The sequence below is a fragment of the Lutjanus erythropterus genome, chromosome 13 (assembly GCF_056507025.1).
Source record: "Lutjanus erythropterus isolate fLutEry1 chromosome 13, fLutEry1.hap2, whole genome shotgun sequence".
Classification (NCBI taxonomy): domain Eukaryota; kingdom Metazoa; phylum Chordata; class Actinopteri; order Lutjaniformes; family Lutjanidae; genus Lutjanus; species Lutjanus erythropterus.
In genome coordinates, this window is record NC_139329.1 from 13,456,740 (window position 1) to 13,483,267 (window position 26,528).

General features: G+C 40.4%; 1 protein-coding gene across 3 annotated transcripts in view; it reads left to right on the forward strand.

Annotated features, from left to right (window-relative positions):
• The window catches only part of abcc8 (ATP-binding cassette, sub-family C (CFTR/MRP), member 8), a 73,617-nt gene extending 47,715 nt beyond the window's left edge, over positions 1 to 25,902 (forward strand). For 2 of the 3 annotated variants that reach the window (XM_084733281.1, XM_084733282.1), the window contains exons 19-39: positions 517 to 555; positions 864 to 962; positions 3,992 to 4,076; positions 4,411 to 4,491; positions 5,592 to 5,729; positions 6,070 to 6,195; positions 7,274 to 7,370; positions 10,273 to 10,520; positions 14,721 to 14,887; positions 15,604 to 15,831; positions 16,613 to 16,705; positions 17,038 to 17,140; positions 17,560 to 17,673; positions 19,093 to 19,213; positions 19,641 to 19,771; positions 19,883 to 19,961; positions 20,401 to 20,509; positions 21,060 to 21,163; positions 23,725 to 23,858; positions 24,630 to 24,692; positions 25,612 to 25,902. In XM_084733281.1, coding sequence (XP_084589407.1) covers positions 517 to 555; positions 864 to 962; positions 3,992 to 4,076; positions 4,411 to 4,491; positions 5,592 to 5,729; positions 6,070 to 6,195; positions 7,274 to 7,370; positions 10,273 to 10,520; positions 14,721 to 14,887; positions 15,604 to 15,831; positions 16,613 to 16,705; positions 17,038 to 17,140; positions 17,560 to 17,673; positions 19,093 to 19,213; positions 19,641 to 19,771; positions 19,883 to 19,961; positions 20,401 to 20,509; positions 21,060 to 21,163; positions 23,725 to 23,858; positions 24,630 to 24,692; positions 25,612 to 25,749 — 2,497 coding nt within the window. In that variant the 3' untranslated portion in view covers positions 25,750 to 25,902. Of the gene's footprint in view, positions 1 to 516; positions 556 to 863; positions 963 to 3,991; positions 4,077 to 4,410; positions 4,492 to 5,591; positions 5,730 to 6,069; positions 6,196 to 7,273; positions 7,372 to 8,610; positions 8,679 to 10,272; positions 10,521 to 14,720; positions 14,888 to 15,603; positions 15,832 to 16,612; positions 16,706 to 17,037; positions 17,141 to 17,559; positions 17,674 to 19,092; positions 19,214 to 19,640; positions 19,772 to 19,882; positions 19,962 to 20,400; positions 20,510 to 21,059; positions 21,164 to 23,724; positions 23,859 to 24,629; positions 24,693 to 25,611 lie in introns of all 3 variants that reach the window. The other variant, XM_084733283.1, reaches the window with a different exon arrangement.
• The last annotated feature ends 626 nt before the right edge of the window (positions 25,903 to 26,528 follow it).

Sequence of the window (26,528 nt, forward strand, 5' to 3'; positions counted from 1 at the left end):
CTTGGCAGTAGTAGGGCAGCTCAAAGTGAGACACATGCAGATGATGAACGAGATATCAGTGAACACCAACAAACATCCCAACAGCTACAGAGTGCGTGCTGACGTACTAATCTCAGCCCGATGATTTAGATCAAATGAGTCGGAGTCCAAATGGGCTGACACTGATTTCCATTTCAGCAAATTACAGGAAGAAAAACTGGGTGGGGGCGGGAGGTTGGAGTGGGGTGTGGGAGTTATTTTTAGGAAGGATAAGATCACAGCTAATGATAGATGTGTTCATGTAGGGCAGCGGTCAGCCTGTTTGTGTTTGGGCTGCTAAGCAGTGGTATGATTACCATAGGGAGGGAAGTGGAGACCGTGTGTGTGTGTGTGTGTGTGTGTGTGTGTGTGTGTGTGTGTGGGTTGTTAATCATTACAGGAATAAGGAGGAGTTAGTGATTGTCATGTCATTAATTGTTTCAATCTCAGTGCTTATCTGATGTTTGTGTGTGTGTCTGTTTGATGTTTTCTCTGCAGTCCCACAGACAGAGATGCAGCAGGTGACGGAGACATCAGGTGAGCTCAGACAACACCATGCTACACATCAGGTGGTCTCCATGGATACGCATCACTGTTATCAGCAGAGCAGAACAGCAGCAATTCTAGTGATTATCTATCATATTGGCTTCACAAATACACCACAGTCGTTAATGATCCCTGGACCAGCTCTTTATTGACTAAACTTATTTTTACATTTTTATAACTCAGCTTCAGAGGGTGAAAAAACAGTGTGTATGAAACTTAAGACTCATGAAGAAGTAAACACAGAGAGCAGATTATTGTTTGTTTTAACACTTCTGCATGTGTTTTAAAATCTCTGGTAGGAAGAGAGGCGCTGTGGCCTACGCTTCCCAGAAGCCCTGGCTGTTGAATGCGTCAGTAGTGGAGAACATCACCTTTGAGATGCCGATGATCAAACCAAGGTAAGACCTCGTACCTGAACTGAGTGTTTTAAAAACTGATGGTATGATGGTTTAATCTGTCGAGGTTTAAATCCTGCTGAGCTTTTCAGTGGGTGCAGGTTGAGAGTGTGCTGCACACAGATGTGATGTCAAGGGACAGTGTGGATTGCTTAAAGTGGGAGCGGGAGTACTAGAGTAGAAATGTAATGTACTGTTATGGACAGGGTCTGTAAGTCCACCTAGAAAACTCAATATCAGGTTAAGTGTACACTATTTTTAGAATATTTTCACTGCTTTACCTTGACACCAGCCAGCATTTTCTGACCGTAAAGTGCTGTTATATGTATCTTTTACTCTCTGCAAAGCAACCAAACTCCATAGTATCAGTAATTTTACCTCGCATAACACAGGAGTAGCTTGTCAACCACTGCCTGAACTGGTTTATTCGTTTTTGTTATTGTGTGACTTAGGTGTCCGAACTAACACTGAAGTCCCACAGTCACACAAACAAATGGATGCAGTGGCAGACTGGCTACTGGAGTTTGGTTGACTTGGAGAGAGCAACATTTGGCTTATTATAACAGCAGTTTCCTGTGTCTGAGGGTGACGTACAACAGTGAAAGTATTCTGAATCTACCTGTTCACGGCAGCTCATTCTGAGCTTTCTATGCCAGTACCCTGTCTGCTTCTCCAAACTGGGGGCGTGTCGGCCGTCTTGTACAGTATGCAATACACCTATTATACTGCATACAAGCCCACTTGGCATTTTATGATTTTATCAGAGTCAACAGTAAAGATATGATAAAAAATTAGAAGAGAGAGATGTGAAACGATATGTAGCACAGGTCCCTGGCCGACTCAAACAGAGGCAGCTGATGCTGCAAACCCAGAGGCCACCAGGGCACCACAACCAGAAATATATTTACATAACTCATTATACACACACAAAAATGAGCAAAGTGCTGATAAAGACATGGGCAGACAGAGCCTGCTTGCATTAGAACCTGTAATATGGTGCACATGGCATAGTTTTGTCATTCAATGTAGTGTCTTGGCTATTTCCCAGGCTGTTTCAGTAAATCGGATTGATTTTGTTATCATAAGATAAGTTTGAGTTTGCAGTATGACAATGCTGTATTTTCCATCTGGCAACACTAGTGTGTAGGTTTTCTTCTCTACATGAATTATAGAGCTTGTTGCTTCAGTGTTGTCACTGTGACGCCCATAATCACTATAAAACCAGCTGTCCGAGGACATTCTTCTTTCAAATGACATTTAGAGTTTCCAGTTACAGTTACAGAGAAATCAATGTATTTTCATGCCAAGCTGTTAAGCCAAAATAGATCTACTAACGCTCTGGGCCCCGTTTCCCAGAGCCTTCGTAGTGCTACGTGTGTCATAAGTTGTATTTTAAGGTCTCCCTTAAGGTTACGGGCTGTTTCCCAGAGTTGGGACAACTTTAAGGGAGACCTTAAAATACAACTTACGACGCACGTAGCGCTACGAAGGCTCTGGGAAACGGGGCCCTGTTCTCTATAGCCGCTGTGGTAAACTGGATGTGTTGATGCCTTAATTCAGCAGTCCAGTAAAAGCGAGCCTGTTGATGACATCCTAAATAAACTGTTTGGACAGTGAGACACCTAAAGCCAGGATTGGTCTTGACTCAAGGTGTGTGGTTTCTCATTTGGTGTTGTGTAGAGTCTCTAGAGGTAGAGTTTCACTCCTGGCACAGCAACATACTTTTTTCACCTGCGTCTAAAACACACACATTTTCTTTCACTCAAACACAGCTGCACACACTCACTGCTTTCAACTTCACAACAAATGGTCTTTCTAAAAGGTCAGCTGCTTACATTCATTCTTCATGGATGCATTCGATGGACTAATTTTATAAAATATGTTTAATGGAGCATTGTGGTTTGTTGCTGTGGAGATGTGCTATAAAAAGAAGATGTTTGCCGAACTTTTACCTGCCTGTCCTCGCTGTCTTTTCTGTCTGTCTCTTCACACCTCTACATCTCTCTTCCTCCCACTGTTCTGTCCTGCTGACTGTTTTCTAGCTAATTTGGGCTGCAGTACCAGCTTATCATAGTTCTTGCACCTCAGACCTAACACCTTAAGCTTAATATTAAACTGAGGGTACAGTGTATTCTTTTATGACACTGTTTAGAGCCAAGCCTGATTAATTTTACTGAAAACTTTCAAATGTTGAAAACTGGGACATTTGAATGTTTTCTAGATATTTTTCAGGACTTGGACTTGAAACCAGGACAATCCCAGACAAACAGGGACATTCAGTTACCATACTGTAGACTTTTAGTCCTGTTAACATAATGTTTTCCTGTCAACTTGTCCTCTTACAGGACTTTTAGATTAAGGTGTGTCTACTCTGTCTTACTTATGTGAACTTTAGCCATGCAAGTGACTGTGTAGATTCATACATTTTTGCATGGAGAAGTGTGATATGTAAGATTCATAAGTCGGGAAAATCAGACACATCATCCAGCCTGTTTAAAACTTGGTTAATCAACCTTTTCTGGGCCATGAACCCATATTTCTAGGACACCATATGCTCAAGGCTCCAGCAAATGAAGAACTGTCAGCCTGACATGTGGCATTTCTACTGTAGTTTGAAGATCATGTGGGTAGCTCCATATGAATAATATAGAAATGATGATAAATCTAAATGAACAGATGAAATTAGTTTCTATTGTGCGTCTGTCTATCTGAATCTTATTCTGTTTCTTTCTGTTGTTGAACCATGTATGATTAAGCACTCAGAGCAAAATCCTTCAAATGAAACCACAGAGGCTGCTGAGACTCTTTTCATCTCAGTGTTCATGGTTTCCTTCTGAGACTTTTATGGGTTGTGTTATGCATATAAAACAGCAGGTTATATATAATATAATCTATAATTCAGATGAATAATTAATAATAAAGATTATTAGCGAACAGGTTAATAATAAGCAGATCCAGAGCTTCCTTCTGGCTAGTGTTACCAGCTGCTGTCTGTCCTCATCTGTCTGTCCTGCCTCTGTTTGTGCCATCAGATACAAAGCTGTCATCGAGGCCTGTTCTCTTCAGGCTGATATCGACATCCTTCCACAGGGGGACCAAACAGAGATCGGAGAGCGGGTCAGTATCACAGCAAAATTTCCTCTGTGGCCTTATTATTTTCTGGATCTAGACGTAACTCCTGCTGTGGCTCGCTGTACTGCAGAGCCTTTTGTCATCATAACTGTGAAGCGAGGATTTGATGCTCGTGTGTAGGGAGCTGCGCTGACCCTGTTCAGACAGAGCACTGTCGTGTTTGATTTCGTCATGCACCAGTAATGCAGTGAAATAAACTGTAATCTCCTCTGTTACTCCTTTGTTAGTGCCAAAGGCATCTATGGATACAATCATGTTCATTCCTCTTTGTAGTAGAACCTGATAGTGAGAGTTTCTTGTTTCCCCCCTTGTGCTGCAGGGTATCATCCTGTCAGGAGGACAGAAGCAGAGAATCAGTGTCGCCAGAGCCTTGTACCAGCAGACCAACCTGGTCTTTCTGGTGAGTGATCAAGCAGCTTTTTCTGTTGTCAGACTGCACCTTAAATAAGCCTTGTTAGCAGACAGTATCAGCATTCACAGTGAAACAGTGCTTCTATTTTTGATGCCTTCCTACGTGACTAAAATAGCAACACACTGTCTTCGACCCTGCAGCTGCAGAGAAGCTAAATGCAACTTTCTTCTGACAATTTGAAAAGGCAATTTCTTGATGGATTTTACTACCTCTCAGTTATTAAAAATCACTTTGTATGTTGTATAATGTTTGTAACTAGGGCTGCCACATTATCGATGAATCTGTAAGTCTATCTGAAATGATAAAAAACAGAGAAGCAAAGCAAAACTTAATTTATATATCATGTTTCATTCCTGGTGGAAGAGAAGTGTTTTCACAGTTTCTCAGAGGCCACCATGGTGTCATCTGTCCACTTGTTTTGTCTCACTGTCTAAAGATACTGAATTTACTGTTACATGGCAACAAAATAAATGAATCCTTGCATTTCTAGCACCACAATCATATATTTTTTGGCATTAGTTTCAGATTAATTTTCTGTCAATCAGCTGTCCTGAAAATGCATCAGACCACAGAAGTAAAGAGGAGGAGGTCATTTTGTCTGACTGTAATTTCTCATAGTTTCTCACCATTTATGAGTTACCAAGCCTTCAGTGTATTATTTCATTATGAAGTGGGTTGGGTTCAGTTGGAAAAAAAAGTCATGTATTTCCATGCACCAGTTGGAGTTTATGAACATTCAAGTCAATTAAAGTGATGACAGATGTGAGTTTCCTGATGTTGTCAGGATACAAATCTAATCAAACCACACCAACACAGTCCAAATGAAGCAAATGAAATGAGTTTTTGGGAACGAAGCTCTTAAGAAATAAGAGCTAAGGGAGTTTATTTCCCTTCACTAACTCAGTCATAAATATTCAGTGTTATAGAGAAATACTTTAGATGTAAAGTTTAGGTTTTTTAGGGCTTTTAAACTTCCTCATGGTTTTGTTTTGCTTTCAAGATTCATCCCATGATGCCAGTTTGTGATCTTTACAGTCAGGATGTTTTCTGTTGCAGTTTTTATTCATGTCTGTTTGTGTATTTTGTAGGACGACCCTTTCTCTGCCCTGGACATCCACCTGAGTGACCATCTAATGCAGGACGGCATCCTCAAGCTCCTGAGAGAGGAGAAGAGGACGGTGGTGTTGGTTACACACAAACTTCAGTATCTACCACACGCAGACTGGGTAAGACCAGGGTGTGTGTGTGTGTGTGTGTGTGTGTGTGTGTGTGTGTGTGTGTGTGTGAATGAAAGATATTTGCAGCTCTTATCTTAACTGATTGCATTGCACTGTACAGTTACAGACCCTTTTACTCTTTTATTGCCACAGTAATTGATAAGTATGTCAGTTTGTGATGCTGTTATATTATTCATGATGTAAACATTATCATTGTTTCAGTTGGACTGCAGACAGTTTATCTCAGAAAGATCCCGAAGGGCATAAAGATCGATTTCCAGTCTCAGCCAAAACTAAAGACTGCATTTCAACTCTCTCTCTCGCCTTCTCTCTCTCTGTGTTTCATTAGATCATTGCTATGAAAGATGGCACCATCCAGACTGAGGGGACTCTGAAGGACATCCAGAACTCTGAGCCTGAACTCTTTGAGCAGTGGAAGATCCTGATGCACCGACAGGACCAGGAGTTTGAGAAGGTGATTAATGACATGGCATTCAAAGTGATAATGAGTCCTTAATGACTTTTTAAATGTTTGCTTTAGTTGGTTCAAGAGTTTATAGATTTAGGAGAGGTGCAAACAATCCATTACTGCTTTTGGATGAAACGTTGATTACCTGGATGTCTGCTTAATGTCTCAAGACTGTAGTCTGTAGGCTTTAGGCTTAGGCTAATCTTTCCCTTAAACAGAGGAAAATATTAGTTGCGTAAAATCACCATCAGGATTTCTTAAGGATCTTGCTCGAGAAAAAGTCCTTCTTGCTAGAAAGTCCATTTCAACCATTTTCCACACATTTTCTTACAAGTGAAATAATTTGCAGAACTAAAGACAATGGCTGAATTTATGTTGACTGAAGAGGAGATGCCAGGATGTATTTTTCAGGACACAGAAAACACCATGAGCGGTGGGCAACCTCTTATAGATGTGACGTTAGCATTAGCAACTTTGTGGCTAGCTAGATTATATTTGATAAGCATATTTGCTGTTTGACAGGGAAAGCTGAAAATATGACAGTGAAGGGGGCAGAGAGAGAGGGAACACCTGCAGCATGTGGGCCACAGGCAGGAGTCGAACTGGTGGCTGCTGCGGAGAATCAACGCTCCATGTGCACATGGGGCACATCTCTACCAACTGAGCTAAAGGAGTGCCTCACCAGCCAAACTTAAACATAATTCATATTTTCATATTTCTTCATGACTTAATCTATGATTTGTTTCACAACAGATTTCTCACTTTGATTTTGTCAGTTATTTCTCGCCGTGTCTTCTGCTTGTGTGTGTTTGTTATGGCTGCTGGTGGTGAGATAACAACTGACAATAATGCTGTCCAGTAACATTAAAGAAGGATGTGAGATAAGTGCAGCCATGGTAAATACAGTGCATATGTGCTGTATTATGATGCTGTGAAATGCTGTGAAAACCTTAGTCTAAACACCTGGAGAAAGAGACATGCAACACTCCTAATTAAAGCCCTTATCTTAGGAAAATATTCTGTTTAAGGGACAAACTTGAGTTATGCATCCCAGCACAGTTGTTTATCTTTGTGTCTCCTGCAGGAGACGGTGGCAGCCAGTATGACAGATCTGGAGAGGAAGAACCTGCGGAGGGCGATGTACTCCAGAGAGGCTGTCAGGACCGAAGAGGACGAGGAAGGTGAGACGTTGATTACATGTGATTAACTTTGAATACATGTGTGGATGATTGCAGTCAGTGTTTAACTGACTTCAGCCTGATTATATTGTAAATATGTGTGTGTATAGTGATAAGAATGATAAAGGTGGGGTATCATTTACCTTTTCTGTTGCGTATATTTGCTGATCAGCAGCACCTGTTACATTGAAGCTTAAGCTTTATTATAAAGGATAGTTTGGATGTTTTGAAGTGGGGTTGAGGTACTTGTCCATAGTCAGTGTATCACTACAGCAGATGGCAGTCAACATGGGGCCGCAGCAGGAATTCTGGTGTAGGAAGCAAAGCAATGTACTGGTCAGCAACCTAAAAAAGTAAACAGTTGAAGTGTATGCTATATTTAGAAAATTTTCTCCACTTTACTTGCCGTCAGACGGCCCTTTCTGGCAGGAAACATAAGCCAAATATCGCTCTTCACCTCGCAGAACACAGGAGTTGCAGGTCTGCCGCTGCCTTGATCAGTTAGTTCAGATTGACTGAAGTTACATAATAACACAAACAAGCTAACTGGTCAACGCAGCAGGTGAAATTACTGTTTCTGCCAAACGAATCTGGTTGAGTGAGAGAGGGTGATATTTGTCTCACGAAACGACAGTTTCCCAGCAGAAACGTCTGTCTGACAGCAAAGAAAAGGGAAATAGGGAAATATTTCAAATATGCCATATACTTAAACTGATACTGATGCTGATTTTTCTCTCTTCACTTCTGTGCTGGTACTTCTGCCTCTCTTATCCTCCTCTTCTTGACAGGCATCTACTCTAGGTAACATTTTAACTATGGTTAAGTACCTCATGTAACCCCTCTTCAAATAATCTAAGCTATACCTTTAATGCTAACACTAATGTTTGCAATGACCACAAATACAAATTCCCTGCTTTTCACTCTTGTCTCTAGTTCTTTATTTGCTCTCTCCTGTGTTTGTAAAGCAAACATTACATGGGTGTTAAACCTTTTTATTCTCTCTGAGTTCGGTGTCTTGGCCTCTTTTTAGACTTCCTCAGTAACCACATTTGACACCACCCTCTCTGGCGGCCTCCTACTGTGGCCAAACACTGAATCTGATCCTTTATATATGTGTGTGTGTGTGTGTGTGTGTGTGTGTGTGTGTGTGTCTCTGCTGTTGAATGTGCAGCTGTAGTCAGAGGTGCTAAGGTGCACTGGCTGTATTCTTTATCTGTGTTCTGTGTTGTCTCCCGTGTGCTGATGGCAACCCTGCGTGGACTTGTGCGATGGCTCCAGCATCAGCTGCTGCCTTCATGTTCGATCGAGCAGGTGTGGCCAGAAAGCATGGACTGAAAAAAAGAAAAAATTAAGAAAGTCTGTGGCATCGTGACGCTGCAAGCACACCGCAGCTGTGTCAGCTTCTCACTCCATCCTAGAATCATCCATTTAGTCTTTTCTTTTCCTCACTTTTTCCTAAAACATGTGTCACTCCTGCTTCTTAAAACCTACTTAATGCCAGCATGATTTACAGTAGACAATGGCAGCATTCCTTTCTTTTCTTCCTTTACTCTCCTGCTGCTTCCTCTCTGCCCCCACCTTGTCTGAGCCTCCCAGACTCCCACATGCAGCCTCATGCTCCAAAGCTTGCCGCATGATGTGATGTGATAAATTTACATCAGGGGTTTGGAGGAGGTGAGAGGTTGATAACAACCCCGGTCAGTGTGTCATGGCTACACCCCATTCATAGGAATGAGCATCTGCTTGGTGTAGAAGAACATGAATAGAGATACCGTAGCCTTTTTCTCTGTGGCTTCTCCTCTCCTTTGGCCCTCTTTCTCTCTTATCTCTTCTTTACTGCTGTGTGCAAGTAGTGGTTCTCCATAGAGACACAGGAGGATGAAATCTGAGACGTGTGAAAGGACAGAGAGAGTAAATGAAGATAGTGAAATATCTAGGAAGGAGGGTAGGAGGAGGGACATGAGAAATGTCAAAGAGCAGATGAGCAGTGAGTCACAGCAGAGGAGAATACAGTACAGAAATCTTTAAAGTCAAGTAAGAAAAAACAGCTCTGTAAGGGCACAGTTATATTATTTTCCAAAGATTAAATTCATTCATTTTCCACCAAATAAATCTATAACTCTGTCTTAATCTACTGATGCAGAGAACAGCCGTTTATCTCAAGATCATAAGTTAATTGTTTCATTATCTCGAGATAACACCAGGCTGATTTCTTGAGATAATGAGAAAATTTCTGATGTAAGATCATGAAATAATTGTTGAGAACTCAAAAATGTCATATGCCATATATGCATGTAGCGCTGTAATGATTAATTGATTAAGCAATTAAGCGATTAGTTAGCATTAGATTAATCGGCAACTACACTGATAATTGTTTTACATGATTTTTTAAAGAAGAAGTCAAAATTCTCTGATTCGAGTTTCTTAAATGTGAATACATTCTAGTTTCTTTAGTCCTCTAAGACAGTAAATTAAATATCTTTGTGGACAAAATATTTGAGCACGTCTTCTTGGGTTCTGGGAAGCACTGATCAACATTTTTCAGTATTGTCTGACATTTTATAGACCAAATGACTAATCCATTACTTGAGAAAATAATCAAAAGATTTAATCGACAATGAAAATTGTTAGTTGCAGCTCTATATTCATGCTGTCATGGCTCTCCTGATCTCTGATAAACATTATATCATGTGAAGGAAGCAACCATTTATTTTCTTGTGATAACAGGCTGATTATCTCGTTATCTTAAAATAACAGGGCTTGTTTTTTTCAAGTGAAATAATGAGCTTGTGATCTTGAGATAATGGCATAAAAAACTGCAAGCACCGCTGTTCTTCTGTACCAGTCTGATCTAAACTAAACTAAGAGTCTGAAACATTTGAACCCGTCTCTGTCTTGACCCCAGAGGAATCCGTGGAGAGTGACGAAGATGACAATCTTTCGCAAGTGATGCGTCAGCGTGCCACCATCCCCTGGCGCTCCTGTGGCATCTACCTGTCCTCTGCCGGGCTCCTCCTGCTCACCTTGCTCCTGCTGTCACAGCTCCTCAAACACTCTCTCATGGTTGCCATCGACTACTGGCTGGCGCATTGGACATCGCGCGTCATCACAGCCAAGATTGATGCCACAGCTCGAAACTGTACCGTTGTTCAGGTGAGAGACTGTTAATGATTGATTGAGATGATTTGTTGCCTTCAGAACATTTTGTCTCTGTGTTGATCAGCAGTTTGTTGGGTCATTAAGTCAAGTGAGCATGTGTGCATTAGCCTAGGATTTTTTGTGCACATTTACATGGTCAAGGACGTCTCATGGTTGCAGTGATTCATATATGAAACCTCTATATAACCTATACCACCAGCTGACTCCTCATTCCTCTTAATCGGCAAGTAGAAGCCGCAAGTCCTCAACTGCTAGCCTAAAAACAACATTCACTTACTAGCAGTATTGGGGATAACTAGTTACATGTAACTAGTTAAATGTTGTTAGATTAAAAGATAAATGTAATGTTAATCCGTTACAGTTACTTATGTCATGACAACGCAACCCTTGGACACTTGACATATGCTTGTCTAGCAGTTTCCAGGTCTTGGAAAACTGTGTGGTCCCACCTGTTTCCTCTCTGCTCCGGCCCTGATCCAGTGCTCGACACTCAGCCAGCCCCCTCTCCTTGATCTGTTGCCGCTTTGTGTCAGTGCTCCAACGACAGTTCATTTTGCTGACATTAAACATGCAGACAATCCAAAACAAAACTTTGTGTGGAAAATGGGGAAGCATGATGGTCCTCTCATTATAGCAGGCAAACAAAACTTTCTCTCACCTTTGGTGTTCCACAGCTGCTCCCAGTCCGTCACTTTATTACTCCGGCCCAGAGTAACTAAGACCAAGTGTGTGACTAGGTCCTGCATTGTGGGCAGTCTTCTATGTTTCGCTGCCTTTAAGGAGACATAAATGAAACAGTAGCAGCTTTTCAATGAGGATTTGCTGCCTTCCTCTTGTGCCTTATATCTGTGATACCCAACCTGTGGGTCAAGATCCCTCCACTGGTTCAAAGGATAAATCTGAGATGTTCACACGATGTGTATTGGAATAATAAAGAAGAAAAACCTGCAGAATTTCACTGCACAGATTTTAATTTTTATCTTTTTTGGTTAAATACTAGATAGTTTTAGATCTTAAGGTCCTAAAAATGCATTTATGTGAGATGAAGGTTTAAAGGTGATATATAAATAAATTACTTTTATTTTGAAGAATCACAGGCTAGAAAGGTTTGTGGAACATTGTCTTATGTGACAATAAACTGAATATCTTTAGGTTTTGGACCATTAGAAGGACAAATCACACAATTTCAGGGAATCACTGTGGACTGGAATTTTCCCAGTCATTTTTCATTATTTTCTGACATTTTATAGACCAAGGGATTAATCAATACATCTCAAATATGATTTACAATAATGAAAGTCATGTTAGTTGCAGCCCTTATTTGCAGTAACACAAACTCATGTATCTAAAAACAGGAAACAATCTTATTTATCTTATTTTCTTGAAAACAGGCCGGGGTGAAATTACATAATATTTTTCTCACTGATTCTGCCGTGAATCTCAGCTGACCTAAAACACAAACACAGACGCTGCCAGCTCCAGATGGAGCGTTCGCTATCACTCCCCGCAGCAACTGCAGCTCGGACTCATCTGCATGTTAGAGACACAAGAATGCACTGATGGAGTCTCTGTGTCAGAAGGAAAACGCTGTTTATAAAAGGATGTTTACTGCGGTTACTGTAAGAGCAGCATGTGCAAGGACAGCTCAGGGAGCGCTGCTGGGAAAGATTTAGAGATTTAATTTATGTAAACATGGCTGCAGAAATCATATAAATATATAATGCAGAAGCATGTGAGAGCGAGTGAAAGACAACATTTCACCTGCATAAACATTTTTATATAATCTGCGTTCAGTTTTGAGCTCATCTTTTTCAGTGCCCTCTGCTCCAGTATAGCACACACACACACACACACAGAAAACACACACATGCTCAGAAACACAATATAAATATACCGGCGGACGTTAAGCTGCATCGTTCACATGTCAGGGGCCACAGCAGCTGTTCGGCAGGTTATCATTTTCCAGGCCCTGCAAAGAAGCTCTGTTATTAATAGTTATGTGTGAAATGCACGTGTCTTTGTTTTTACGTGTGTGTGTCCTGTGAACTGAAATGCCAGGTCACATTGTAGACGGTCATGTGGAGGCTAAAGACAGAGTCAGCTGGAGGTCTGAGGACAGCAGGTTAACGTGTTCTCCTCCAGTACAGACAGTGCGCTCCTCTCTTTCTTCCTCACACACACACTGTTAAGTGCAGAGACATTGTCGCATGAATGCAGAGGACATCATGTTTGGCTGAGCTTCAGTGTGTGTGTGTGTTTGCCAGGTTTATCTAATCTCCGCTGCCCTGTAGACTAATCCATGTGGGGACACTCAGAAGTCCTGTTCTGCTATCAAACACAACACTTCATGTAACTGGCAGGCTGCTGTCTCAGGGGATGGACGCAAGTCTGAAAACTAAATATTCCCTTCACTGTAAAGGCACTTGATCTGCACAGTTTGTGTCTTGACTGGAAATAAATGAACAATAAGAGAATTACACAAACCATGCACATTTCAGATATATTTACAGACAGAATTGAAACATTTAAGTTGAAGGGATAGTTCAGACTTTATTAAGTGGAGGTTGTAAGAGGTATTTATCCATAGCATCTTACCTACAGTAGACAGTATGCCCCCAGTTTGGGAAACAGCGAGCAGCAAGTGTAGGAAACTAAGCGATGTACTGCTGCGAACATGGTCAGCAGTAACTTAGTAAACACACACACTGTAGCCACTTAAAAAGAAAACGATACTGATTTAAGTTAACGCCACATTAGACCATTTTCACCATTTTACTTTGCCGTCAGCCTTTTTCCGATGGGAAACCACTGTTATACAAGCTGTTATATCACTCTCGTCATCGTTTTAATTTGCAGAACCTGGGAGTTGCTCATCTACCACTGCTTTGATTGGCTGGTTTGTTGTGGCATTGGTGGATGCAAACTAATCTTTTAAAACACCAAGTCACACAATAACACAACAGTGGAGGCAGACCAACAACTTCTGTGTTCTGCGAGGTAAAATTTTTGTCAAAGGAGTTTGGTTACTTTGGAGAGAGCGATATTTGGCTCGTATAACAACAGTTTCTTGTTGGAAAAGGTTGTCTGATGGTAAGGTAAAATAATGAAAATATTTTAAATGTACTGATAATCATTTTTTTAGGCGGCTAAAATTAGTTTTGCTGCTGACCCTGTCCACAGCAACACATTGCTTAATTCCTACACCAGAACTATATACCTCATACAGCCCCGCTTAATAAAATCTGAATCCTCTTAAAAATAATTGTCTGGCATTATGAACTTTATGAAAGTCTAAAGGAGTCATACAGTGTACAAACTGTAAACCCCTCTGAGGCTTGTGATTTTGGGCTACATAAATAAAACTGGCTTAATTTGGCTTAATATCACAAATGTGAAAAGCGGCCCTCATAAATGAGAAAATTGAGTCATTAATTCAGATATTCACTTGAAAAACTGTTTTTTCAGGCAGGTACAGAAGTAATTTATAGTCACATGTTCTCTTTACCGTCCCGTTATTCATGGTCACGACCGATCCCATTCACGTAGGTGGCCCATAAAATCATGTGCTTATTCAATCTGCTTGCACGAATCCCACAATGCCTCTGACTCCTACATCACCTCCCGCCTCCAGTGTTAGCATTAGGTGTGGTGTCAGGAGATGTTCTCTGTGGTTCTTCTTCATTAAACGTTGCATACTTCAGGCTCTGCCAGGGGTTCTGCGACCTCTCTGTGTGATTGCCTTTCACGCAGAATTAAATGGTTAAGACTTGGCGTCCTGATACAAAATACAAGGGTTGAATTCTGACCTAATTAATCCATATTGGATTTCAGTGGATTGTATTTGAATGATATCATGAATAAATATTTTATCTGGTGAAAATGGCTTTTTTGAATACATATGAATACTAACAAAAGGGAATCAACCAAAACATAAAAAGAAGTAGGAGGTAAGTTGAGTAGAAAATGGAGAATCTGAGCAGATCAGCTTTTAAAGCTCCACTGGCTTTTGTCACATTAGAGAGCTAATTTTTAACCAGCCTCGGCGTTTAATTAAGCTTATAATTACAGGACAAGCAAACTGAGTGACGGGAACACCCCCGCTCTCTCTTATGCTCTCAAACACACACCAACACACACACTCAGAGTTACAGTCATGTCTTTAATAACCTCTGCACGTGTTTTTCTGTACTGTAGGACTGTGGCTTCAGTCACACGTGGTATCTGTCGGTGTTCAGCGTGCTGTGCTGCCTGGGCATCGTCCTGTGTCTGGCCACCTCTGTGGCTGTGGAGTGGACTGGCCTCAAAGTAGCCAAGGAGCTCCACCACAACCTGCTCAACAAGATCATACTGGCCCCTATGAGGTACAACGTTTGTGTGTGTGTGTGTGTGTGTGTGTGTGTGTGTGTGTGTGTGTGTGTGAGACAGAGCGAGATGTGTGCTCACTGATCGTGTGTGTACTAAAACAGATCATTTAAAAGAGGAAATGCAGTTAAAAGCACCTTTTTTTTGCTCCATTACTCAGAGCACCATCTGCTGTCCTCACACAAAACCCAGGAGACATCACTTACATACACATAACACACCTGCATGTACACACACTTACATACACACACATGTATAAACAGATATATATTACTATATAACATATATTCATTCATTCATTCATTTTCTGTAACCGCTTAGTCCGTAAGGGTCGCGGGGCTGCTGGAGCCTATCCCAGCTGACATTGGGCGAGAGGCAGGGTACACCCTGGACAAGTCGCCAGTTCATCGCAGGGCTGACACATAGACAGACAACAACTCACACTCACATTCACACCTACGGGCAATTTAGAGTCACCAATTAACCTAACATGCATGTCTTTGGACTGTGGGAGGAAGCCGGAGAACCCGGAGAGAACCCACGCAGACACGGGGAGAACATGCAAACTCCACACAGAAAGGCCCTGCTCCAGCCGGGGAGCTGGGGGATCGAACTCAGGACCTTCTTGCTGTGAGGCGGCAGTGCTAACCACTGCACCACCGTGCCGCCCCTATATAACATATATACATAACAGAAATCTTTTTCATGGCCCCAGGCTGTTTGAGACGACTCCACTTGGCAGCATCCTCAACAGGTTCTCCACAGACACAAACACCATCGACCAGCACATCCCCACCACCCTGGAGTGCCTCTCCCGCTCCACCCTGCTGTGTGTGTCCGCCCTGGGCGTCATCTCCTATGTGACCCCGGTCTTCCTCATTGCCCTCCTGCCGCTGGCCGTCGCCTGCTACTTCATCCAGAAATACTTCCGGGTGGCCTCCAGGTACACAAGACAGATGTGACAGACTGTATGTTCTCATCATCAAGTGTTGTAAACCAGGGCTGTAGCCTCTGCTGAGGAGTGCGAGCTCACATCCTTGTGTTGTTCCTGAGAACAAGGAGTTATTTATGACCTTTATGACTTTTACATTCAACAAATTACACACAAATAACACAGGACAGGCTTTTAATGACTGATTTACTACTCAACATATTTGAATTTGACTTTTTAGGTATTTCTCCAATATATCTAGATCATTACATGTACATTTAAATAATACAGAGTTAAACTGCTAAACAAATAATGTAAGAGTTGAGACAGTCCCTTATTAGAGTTAAGAGACATGAATTAAATGCCCTAATAGAATTTAAGGTTTGTGTTTTTGCTCTTGGTTTCATCAGTGCTCAAGTGCTATTTTTTTACATAAATGATGAACATGCTGCAGTGTGTAAACCCGCAGTTTTGTCCATCAGTCCAGTGCAAGTGGCTGCAGAGGGTAGGATACATATCATAGTGCTTTTTCATCTTATTTAACTGTTCTTTGAACCTATTTCTACATTAAATTGTGTCAAAAACTTAATGTAATGTGGCTGAGTTTTTGTGTATAGAAGTGTATTTTACATGTGTCCTTTATGTGACCTTTTTGCAAAATGTTAAAGCCTAATCTCATGGTGTTTTTTGATATTTCATCATCCTCACCTTCCAACCTTATGACTTTTGAATTAATTGAACTTTGCTACAGTTGATATTTCCGTCTCTGCTGTGTCCTCTGTCTACTGGTTAGGGACCTGCAGCAGTTGGAAGACAGCACCCAGCTCCCTTTACTCTCCCACTTCTCTGAGACAGTGGAGGGTCTCACCACTATAAGGGCGCTCAGGTAATTATTACTTTATACAGTACGCACTGTCAGAGTCTTTGAGGGGTTGAATTAGATAAATAGATGTCCCCAAATGAGTCTCTGAGTTCACTTTAAATCTGAGTCTAACACATTTATGTACAACCATGATAGTCCAGTATCTGATGTGACATAATAAGAGTAATAATATACTGTATCTAACACTGAAAATACAAGTCCTTATGTTTAATAATTCAGAGAATATAAAATAAGTTTCCTCATTATTGCTGTAACTGTCAGTCGGGATGCAACATGGCAGCACAAAGTTCAGGCAGATGGACTCTCAGGACATGTCTTGTTTTTTCCGTTGACAGGTACGAGCCCAGGTTCAGGCAGAGGTTATTGCAGTTCACTGATGCCAACAACATCGCCTCTCTCTTCCTCACAGCAGCCAACCGCTGGCTGGAGGTCCGCATGGTAATGATTAGTTCAGTTATTTAAATTTGCATCAGTCCTATTTACTGTTTGTCAAGCAGCAGCTGCTTCACGTTTGCGTCGATGTTGCTGAATAACTACTCCCTCTGCTGGGACACTGAAAAATTGAATTTTTCTTATCACAGTAAAGATACATCCGTGTTCGTGTGATGTTTTATGTATCGACTGCTCACGGCTCATGTTTCACAGCAGCAGAGGAGAAAACTGCCACATGTTTATGGATTCATGTGCACAGATGCAGAACAAAACACGCACAGAGCTTTTTGTCCTTCTTTATCATGTGTAATGGCAGTAAACTGATATATAGTAATGGATTTGGTTTTATTGTATTTACTTGTTTGAATTATTCAGTGATGCATTGTCTGGTTGCTGTAACATTGACATTATCTCTGTGTCTGCAGGAGTATATTGGAGCCTGTGTGGTGTTGGTGGCAGCTGTCGCCTCCATCACTAACTCTCTCTACAACCAGCTGTCCACTGGTCTGGTGGGGCTGGGACTGACGTACGCACTCATGGTGAGACTCTGCGTGTGTGTGTGTATGTGTTTTGGTTTTTTTCTTGTATACCTCTCACTCTTTAAGGTCAATATATGTGGTTTCATATTCTTTAAATTGTGTATCAGAGTTTATATATTTAATTCCAAATTTCTAATAAAGTTTTTTGTTCTGCCCTTAGTGCACTTAATTAAAATTTATCTGTACTTAAGCTCCTTATTTGGGGTTTTAATTATAAAGAAGAATTTATCAATCTAATAGTAAAAAACACAAATTATTCTTCATCATCTCCTTCATTAATGGGTCCTGACAACGTGCCAGTGAAATTACTTCTTCTCTGTCTGTCATCTTAGTTATTTATTTTGTTAATTTGTGTTTCTTTTTTGTCAGTCTCTGACTAACAAAAAGAAAAAATAAGAAAAGAAAAATGAAGAAAAACAATAAAAAAAAAACTGATCACAAAGCATAAATTATTCTAAAAATCAGAATCAAAATAATCAGAAAATAAAATTCCACTGATAATCATTTTAAACAAATCTGCTTATTTGGTTGAAATTAATCATTGGTGTAGGTTTTTTTTCAAAATTGAGTTTGACACACATGAAGTGGGAGGTAAGGAAATTAGAACATCAAAGTCTTATTTTCCTACTCTGGTGAATTGTGAAATGAAGGAAAATGAAGGAAATGTCTTTAAAAAAAAAAAGAGCGTCAGGCACCAATGACAATTCAAAGTACAGTGGAATATAATGTAGTAAGACTCTCAGGCTCCTCCATAGAGCCATGCATAGTTGTTTCTTCCTCTTTCCTTTTTTTTATGGAAGATTGTAGTCATTGATTTTGAGGTTGCATGCTGCCGCCACCTACTTGCATCACGTTCTAGAGGTTCATCAAAATAAATGTCTCCTTCTACTTTCATGTTTTTATATCACTGGGGACAAATGCATGAGGGGGACCTGTCCCATGCATCATCTCTGAAATCTACATCTATGAAATTAATACAAACTACTCCTCTTATAGTTTCTTGCAGCTCTCCATCCATAGTACTGGTTGTTTGTTTTTCTTTGTTACTTTGTCATTTCTGTCCAGTGAACACCAAGTATCTCTATTTTTTTATTTTAAAATTCTCCAATAAACTGAAGAAGTACATTTTAAGGCAAATCTTCTATATTTTATGTTACATAAACCATTTGAAAACCCATTAGACTAATTGAAAAATCCATTGTCACAAAGCTGAGCTCATGAAAACGTGATATAATCTTCTTTGTCACCAACAATCTTTTTTTTTTTTTATATACACCCACTACCTCTCACTACCTTGCTACCTAACATGCCCTGAGTGTGCCTACACTGACATTAACCCAACTTCTGTCTTCTTGCCCTCCTCCTCCTCCTCTTCCTCCTCCTCCTCCTCCTCCTCCTCCTTCTGTCTCCATGTATCAGGTATCCAACTACATGAACTGGATGGTGCGTAACCTGGCAGACATGGAAGTGCAGCTTGGCTCAGTCAAGAGGATTAACGGCCTGCTCAAAACTGAACCGGAGAGTTATGAAGGGCTGCTCAGTGAGTGCAGTGACACTCCCGTCTTAAATTAAATCTTAATTCAGCAGGTGCACATAAGGAATCACATTTGCTCTCTTGTCAGAGGTTGAATGATTTCTTCCTCAGTCAGGATAAAGTTTAAAGTCCAACTACATTTACTGCACATTCATCATTGTCAATTAAAGTGGGGTATCAGTGCTCATGAGAAATGTATCTTTATCCCCCTTCACCTTTATATTCCTTCATAATCTATCTTATATGCATGAGTTTCCTTTCAGGAAGGAGGCAAATTTGCACAGAGACCGACTGACTATCAATACATAAATTCAGATGATCACAAATTATAAATCATTATATTGACTGAGCAGCTATTGTTGTAATATTCTTGTTTTTGGCTTCTCAAGGAGTTTAAAAGAAAAGACAGAAGATGTTTCTGTGTCTGTCTCAGCTGTGTCTCAGGTCCCTGACGGCTGGCCCCAACAGGGAGAGATCAAGATCCAGAATCTGAGTGTCCGATACGACGCCACGCTGAAGCCTGTGCTCAAAAATGTCAACGCGCACATCAGCCCAGGGCAGAAGGTAGCCATACACTGTGTGTCGAAACTGGAAACAAAATGCCAGGAAATGTCAGAGAATGTGGTAACCTAATGAATTGATGAATACTAGTGATTCGGACTTGTGTGTTTTCAGGTGGGGATCTGTGGCAGGACAGGCAGTGGAAAATCCTCTTTCTCTTTGGCCTTCTTCCGCATGGTGGACATGTTTGAAGGTACAGTAAAACACCTAGTTTTAACTCTCTGAAGTGTGAAATTACATCAGATACTAGAAGGTCTTTATATGCAACACTCACGAGAAAATGCATTGTTGTATTAGATGCCTTAAATACTGAGACTTCTATCTTTCATCTGTCTTACTATTACTTGATTACTTGTGCTGCCTTTGACACTGTGGACCATGACATCCCCCTACAGTGTCTTAAAAACCTTACCGGTCTCAAGGGGCTGGCACTTTCTTGGTTGTTTTTCATACAATAATGCTGTGTCTTCCTGCTCTGGTCAATTATCTTGTTCTGTGTTTACTTGCTGCCCTTCTGTCACATTTTCAAAAAATACTGACCTGTAAAGTGTAAAGAGACTCTTCAGGTGTTGCAAACTTTAAATAATTAGAATTGAATTAAGAATTTTCCTGTTATTACTGTACTTTCACAGGCAGGATTGTGATTGATGACATCGACATTGCCAAGCTGCCTCTGCAGACCCTCAGGTCTCGCTTGTCCATCATCCTCCAAGACCCCATCCTGTTCAGCGGCACCATCCGGTACGAACGTCGACTCGTCGCAGAGGTTTAGATTCAGTGATAGTGATGATCTGACTGAAATAGTTTTAGTAGAAGGAAGAAGACACCAAACATTTCCAGTAACAGGGGCTGTTGGCAAACTGTGACACACTTCAAAGGTACTTATCTGAAGCATGAGTGGAGCTGAGGGTTTGTAGATAAGAGGACATTCCTCTGAAACTCCACTGCAGAGGGTTATTTTTAGACCTCAGCAGCAGTGACCATAAAAGCTTTGTCGTGTTGGAGAGGAGCAGAGGAGGAAGAAAAACTTTAGGAAGCTTTGTGATGCTGTCAGATTGTAAAAAGTATATCTGACTGTTAAGTGTATTTATATGTTTGATCTCCTGGCTCTGACCCCAGCACTCAAAATTGATCTTCACTTCATTAATGTTTAATGACAGGAAGAGATCCATCGATGGTTTAGGTCAGGGATAAATTAGCTAATAAAGTCCTTCCACACATATATTAATGTGTGTGTGTGTGTGTGTGTGTGTGTGTGTGTGTGTGTGTGTGTGTGTGTGTGTGTGTGTAGGTTCAACCTGGACCCAGAGATGAAGGCTACAGATGAGATGCTCTGGGAAGCTCTGGACATCGCTCAGCTGAAACCTGTGGTTAAATCTCTTCCAGGAGGCCTGGGTGAGAAAATCTGTGTGTGTGTGTGTGTGTGTGTGTGTGTGTGTGTGTGTGTGTGTGTGTGTGTGTGTGTGTGTGTGCTCCTCCTGAAGTTTCAAGTTTCTTCACTTTTAGCCAGGCATGACTCCATGTCGGTCTATCAGTTGGTCCACCACTAGTCTCAGACTGAAATATTTCAAAAACTGTTGGACGGATTTCCATGAAATTCCCTGCAGACATTCATGTTCCCCTCAGAATGGATTACAGTTACTTTGGAGATCAATACTTTGATCATAGCATATTAAGATGTAAGACAACACATGATAATTTCTTAACAGCAGCATTTTGGCATTGTCATTCACATACAAACATGTAGACGCCTTTGGTCTTTGGATCGTGTGTCAACATTGACACTATTGGACCGGGCCTGTATACAAGTACATATAAACAAGGGAGCTGCATTTTTTCTGGATGAAAAGAACAATAACATTTATATTGTTCAACTGGTCTCAATGAGTCATTTTTATATTCAAGGATTTATGCTTTACATGGCGTAAGAAAAAACGCAGCTCCTCCATTTACATATTTTTTGCTCGCAGGCCAGTCTTGCCCGGTCCGATATGCTGGCAGTGTTGACGTATCGCAGCAGTGGGCTGAACCAGTCAGTGCAGCGTTTACATATGATATATCTATGTTGTCATTGTTAACATGCTTACATTAGTATTTAATTTAGCACCACTGTGCCTATAGCATCATAGAGCTGCTGGCGTGCCTATAGACTTGGCCTTGTTTTTCCTGTTCCCTAGTGTTTGCTGTGCTGTTTTTCTTCTATCCAAACCAAGGATCCAAGCCTCGATGGTGTCAAATGCTCAAATGATTGTAAAGCCCGTTGTCATTTTTAAAATGTTGTCCTATGAAAATAAAATTGACTTGGCATGTCCTCTTCAAGCAGTGTTCGTAGCAAATGATGCGCTCTATAATGTTGATGATCTGTACAATAAGTACAATAATTGGTCGCGTGATCATCATCTCTGGTGTCTCCATACAAAGATCAGGCTGCTGTATCAGAATACATGAGCATTAATATTTTACCCTGTCAGAGCTCCGTCCTGCACAGCTTTACAGCCACATTATTCTTAGCTCACGTCAGGTCATGGTTCCTCTGACACAGGAGAGCTGACACTTGCAGACTGCAGCAGTCTCACGACCAGATCACATATGAGCTGAGAGTTGTGTGCCTCTTTGTCAAGACTTTGGCTGCCAACATGATGAATGTGTTGGTCTGCTGCTGTGTAGGGGTTCCTCTACATAAGATGTCTTACTTTTGTTCCTGTTGGTTCTCTACATGTTCTTTTAATAAAACAGAGACACTGTTCACTACTCCGGTTCTGTGACACTGACAAATATGTGTGTGTTGGTGTGAAGCATGTAGTAACTAAACTACTCTCTGGCTTAGTTTATATTGACTGGAGCCAAGTGTTCAATGAGGTATTGATCTGTAACCCAGGACTTAATGGCTAATTAATTTTGCCCTTTAATTTAGTTAAAGGAGCAGTGCGGAGGCAATGAAGAGACGTGTGTTACCTAATAAAGCAGACGACAGTTAAGTGCAGTGAGTCAGTGAGTCTTTCATTATTGTAGCACTGCTCGTGCTTTCTTACTGCTTACTTTATAAAAGAAGACTTACAGTACATAAATTAAAAATGAACGTTTTACTTCATCATACAGTTTTTTTATTTATTCAATGTTAAACACCAACAAATATACATTATTTCTCATATTTATGTATAGTATTTAATATGTTTTACTCTTAAAAACAAATAAAAACACTTTGATCAATTGATCAATAGGAATGGCTTCATCATATATTAGGGAAAAAAAATACAAAATAACATCCAATAATATTTACATTTTAATAATGTCTGAAATATTCACCTCACCTCTTTCTATACTATTAGTGAAAATTCCTAAAAAACTACTAATGTAAAAACGTTTTGAACATCTTTTACTTTTGTCAATTTTAGGAAAAAGAAACTGTTTGATGTGCATGGAATCTTGTAAATTTATTTTGATGAATCCAGACTTTGCAAGGACTCCAGATTAGTCTTTTATTCTCTGTAATCTTTATTTAGCCAGGAAAGACCTGTTGAGACATTTTTGATGGTGCCCTGGTAACATTATACACACAATTAAATTAAAATCATAAATGATAAAAACATCAACCAACAGCAGGAATATCATATGTATTTTTTTTATCTTAAAAAAGACAACACCAACCATCAATAATAAAATTGTAACATATCAGTAATTCCAATTCATACACCAACATGTCCCACATCAACTTCATGTTTTCTAAATGACTAAGAAGTCATTAACAATTTCAAAGCATAATCAGTTTTATAAACCACTGAGAGCTTTGTTTCATGACTTGATCTCATCCATAACAAATACATGTCAGCAGAAAATCTCCAATTAACTCTGCCCTCTCATGTAGCTAAAATGTGTCTCTACATCTATATACTGTGTATGAATATAAACTGTATACCGTCAGTTAATGTTTATATGTACCTGGTTTTCCTCTTCAGATGCCACAGTGACAGAGGGAGGAGAAAACTTCAGTCAGGGTCAGAGACAACTCTTCTGCCTGGCCAGAGCCTTCGTCAGGAAGAGCAGCATCCTCATCATGGACGAGGCCACAGCATCCATCGACATGGCAACGGTCAGTGTGTGCGTGAGAGAACAAGAGCAGATTGTGGTAGAGGAGCATACAGAGGAATTGAGCAGAAAAGGTAAAGATGAAAGGAGGTAAGAGAAAGGAGAAGATGGAAATTAAATTAACTAAGGTGGAGGTGACAAGAGATTCACTCACCGTGGGGTGTGAAGCAAAGTTCGCAGAGTAATTTTCCTCTCTTGGAAGCGAAAAATTTACATAGCCTAAAGGTCTTCAAAATCTAAATTTTTTGTGTATTTTACTGATCATAAATGTAAATATTAACAGCATCAGACAAAAATTGGTCATTTAGATTGAGTTGTCATCTGTCATTATGTAAGTGACAGCAGGTTCTCATGAGGTTTGTATCTTTAAATGATGTGTTATGATATAAGAGGAGGATTAAAAAAAGAAAACCAGGAGGTGTGCATGAAGCAAAAAGAGAGAGAATGAAAATACTCAGTGCAGCAAGAGCCTGAGGGGAGTCAGTGTCAGCAGCAAATGGCTGCTTCTTACTTAAGAACTTCTCCTGAATAATCGGACACAAAGCGAGACCTTTCTAGCTTTCAGTAATGTAGCTGCACTGCCCTCGAGGAGACACAGTTCAGTGTTTAATCAGGGACACTGAGATGAGGAAAAAACGAGATGACAGTCTGAAAAATAACCTTCAGGAGGTTGAACAGTAAGGAGGAATTTAAAAGGAATAGTTATTCTATTTTGTCTCCTACATGTTCTTTTTGTCCTCAAGTTTGTCATCCTCCGTCCCCTCTGTCCTCACAGGAAAGCATCCTGCAGAAAGTGGTGATGACAGCGTTTGCTGACCGGACAGTAGTTACTATAGCAGTGAGTATCCACCCCACACTGTGCTGGTGTGTTAGGCATTCACAGTAATGAATGCAGCTCTCTCCTTTTCCCCCGCCCCTGAGAGCGCCGACCTCCATCATGCACTGCTGATGCTGTTCTTGTAATCTGATGCACAACTGCAGATAAATGCAGCGTGGACAAATAAATATTTCTGTAACATTGTGCTGAAAATTAAAAAGGTAGGAGAGAAGACATCACAGCAGATGCCAGATGATAAATAATCAAAAAGATCATTCATAAATATAAAATTTCACAACTCTTCACTTTTGATATTTCACATGAACTAAGCAAGAAAGAAATGTGATCAGTTGGAGAGCCTCATGTAAATTCTGGTTCACCGTAAAAAAAAAACAAAAAAACTTATTATTGTAACTTTAAAAAGTTAGTGTTTGACTGCCATGAAATTTTGAGTTGCACACAGCAGAGTTTCAACATATATGTTTTATTCAAACTATAAAAAGGAGGGTCTCGGGAGTGTTTTTACTCTCAAACAATGCATGCTGGGAAGTCTGCTAATATGTTGATCATGTTTCTTTAGAAACTTAATTTAATGAATTGATTGAACTCTGTACAGTACATTCATTCAACTCATCATTTCAAGTTGAAAGACTTACAAGAACTTGTGCTTATAAGTTCAGAAGTGCTCTGAAAATAAATACTAGAAATTGTGAGTTTTATCAGCTTGAATAAATAAAATTTGTGTATTTATCCAGGTTAATGAAAAATCATTAGTTGAATCCACTAAACTGCTAGATTAATAGATTGATTGAGATCTGCTTGATTAAAACACTGGATGTTTGTTCCTTCAGATTCATTTAGGATGTGTCAATCTGAACTCATGCCAGCTGCAGAGTGGAGAAGTGTCTCTGATCTCTTTCTGCGCTTTCTTCCCTCACAGCATCGCGTCCACACCATCTTGAATGCCGACCTGGTGATTGTGATGAAGCGGGGGATCATCCTGGAGTACGACAGGCCTGAGGCCCTGCTAGACAAGGAGGACAGCGTCTTCACCTCCTTTGTGCAGGCAGACAAGTAGCACAAGAAGAATGAGCGGGAGAGGAAGCATCAAAGGAAGACATTCAAAGTGCAATTGTCCCCATGGAATATATTCCTTTTATTTTTTAATCATGTATTATATTTGTACATAAAAAAGTTAAATCTTTGTTAATAAAACATAAATTATCATTTACATGAGTGGTTCCCAAACTTTTTGCCTTGTGATGTTTTAAAATGAAGCATGTGGCTGCTTATCACAGGTTGCTGTGGACATGATTTAATTGATTTATTTATTTCATGGTTTTTTGAGCAGTTCAAAGAAAGATTTTTCCATCTTATATTGTTTAATTTGAGGGATTTTCTGAAGCCTTTCTGTTTTGCTCAGTGCCAGTGTTTTTAAAATTCTTGCTTTATATGATGTCTGCAAAAGAAAACTACCGTAAGCTTAATATCAGGGAAGGAGGGATTTGTTGTTTATACTAAGATGGTTATTTGGACATGTTTTCTGTGCTTGTGTGAGACTGTAAAAACGTGTGTGAGTCATTTGTAGATTGCAGGTTTAAAGTGACCTGATGCACAGCTGAGGAATAACCAGTGCTGTCCAGCAAAACTGGTCAGAGAGCCAAACACCCTGCATAGTGATCATCTTCAAATACCCCAGGGTGTCAGAGTGGTGTGAGCGGCTGCGCCTGCTGCAGCCAGAGATGACATCTCAGATTAGAAAGTTAGATGGATGCCAGAGGGGCAGTTGCCTGTAAAATCAAGTCGTTCTATGGGTGGGAGACTTGTCACAATACCAGAATTTTAAAAAATGGTACT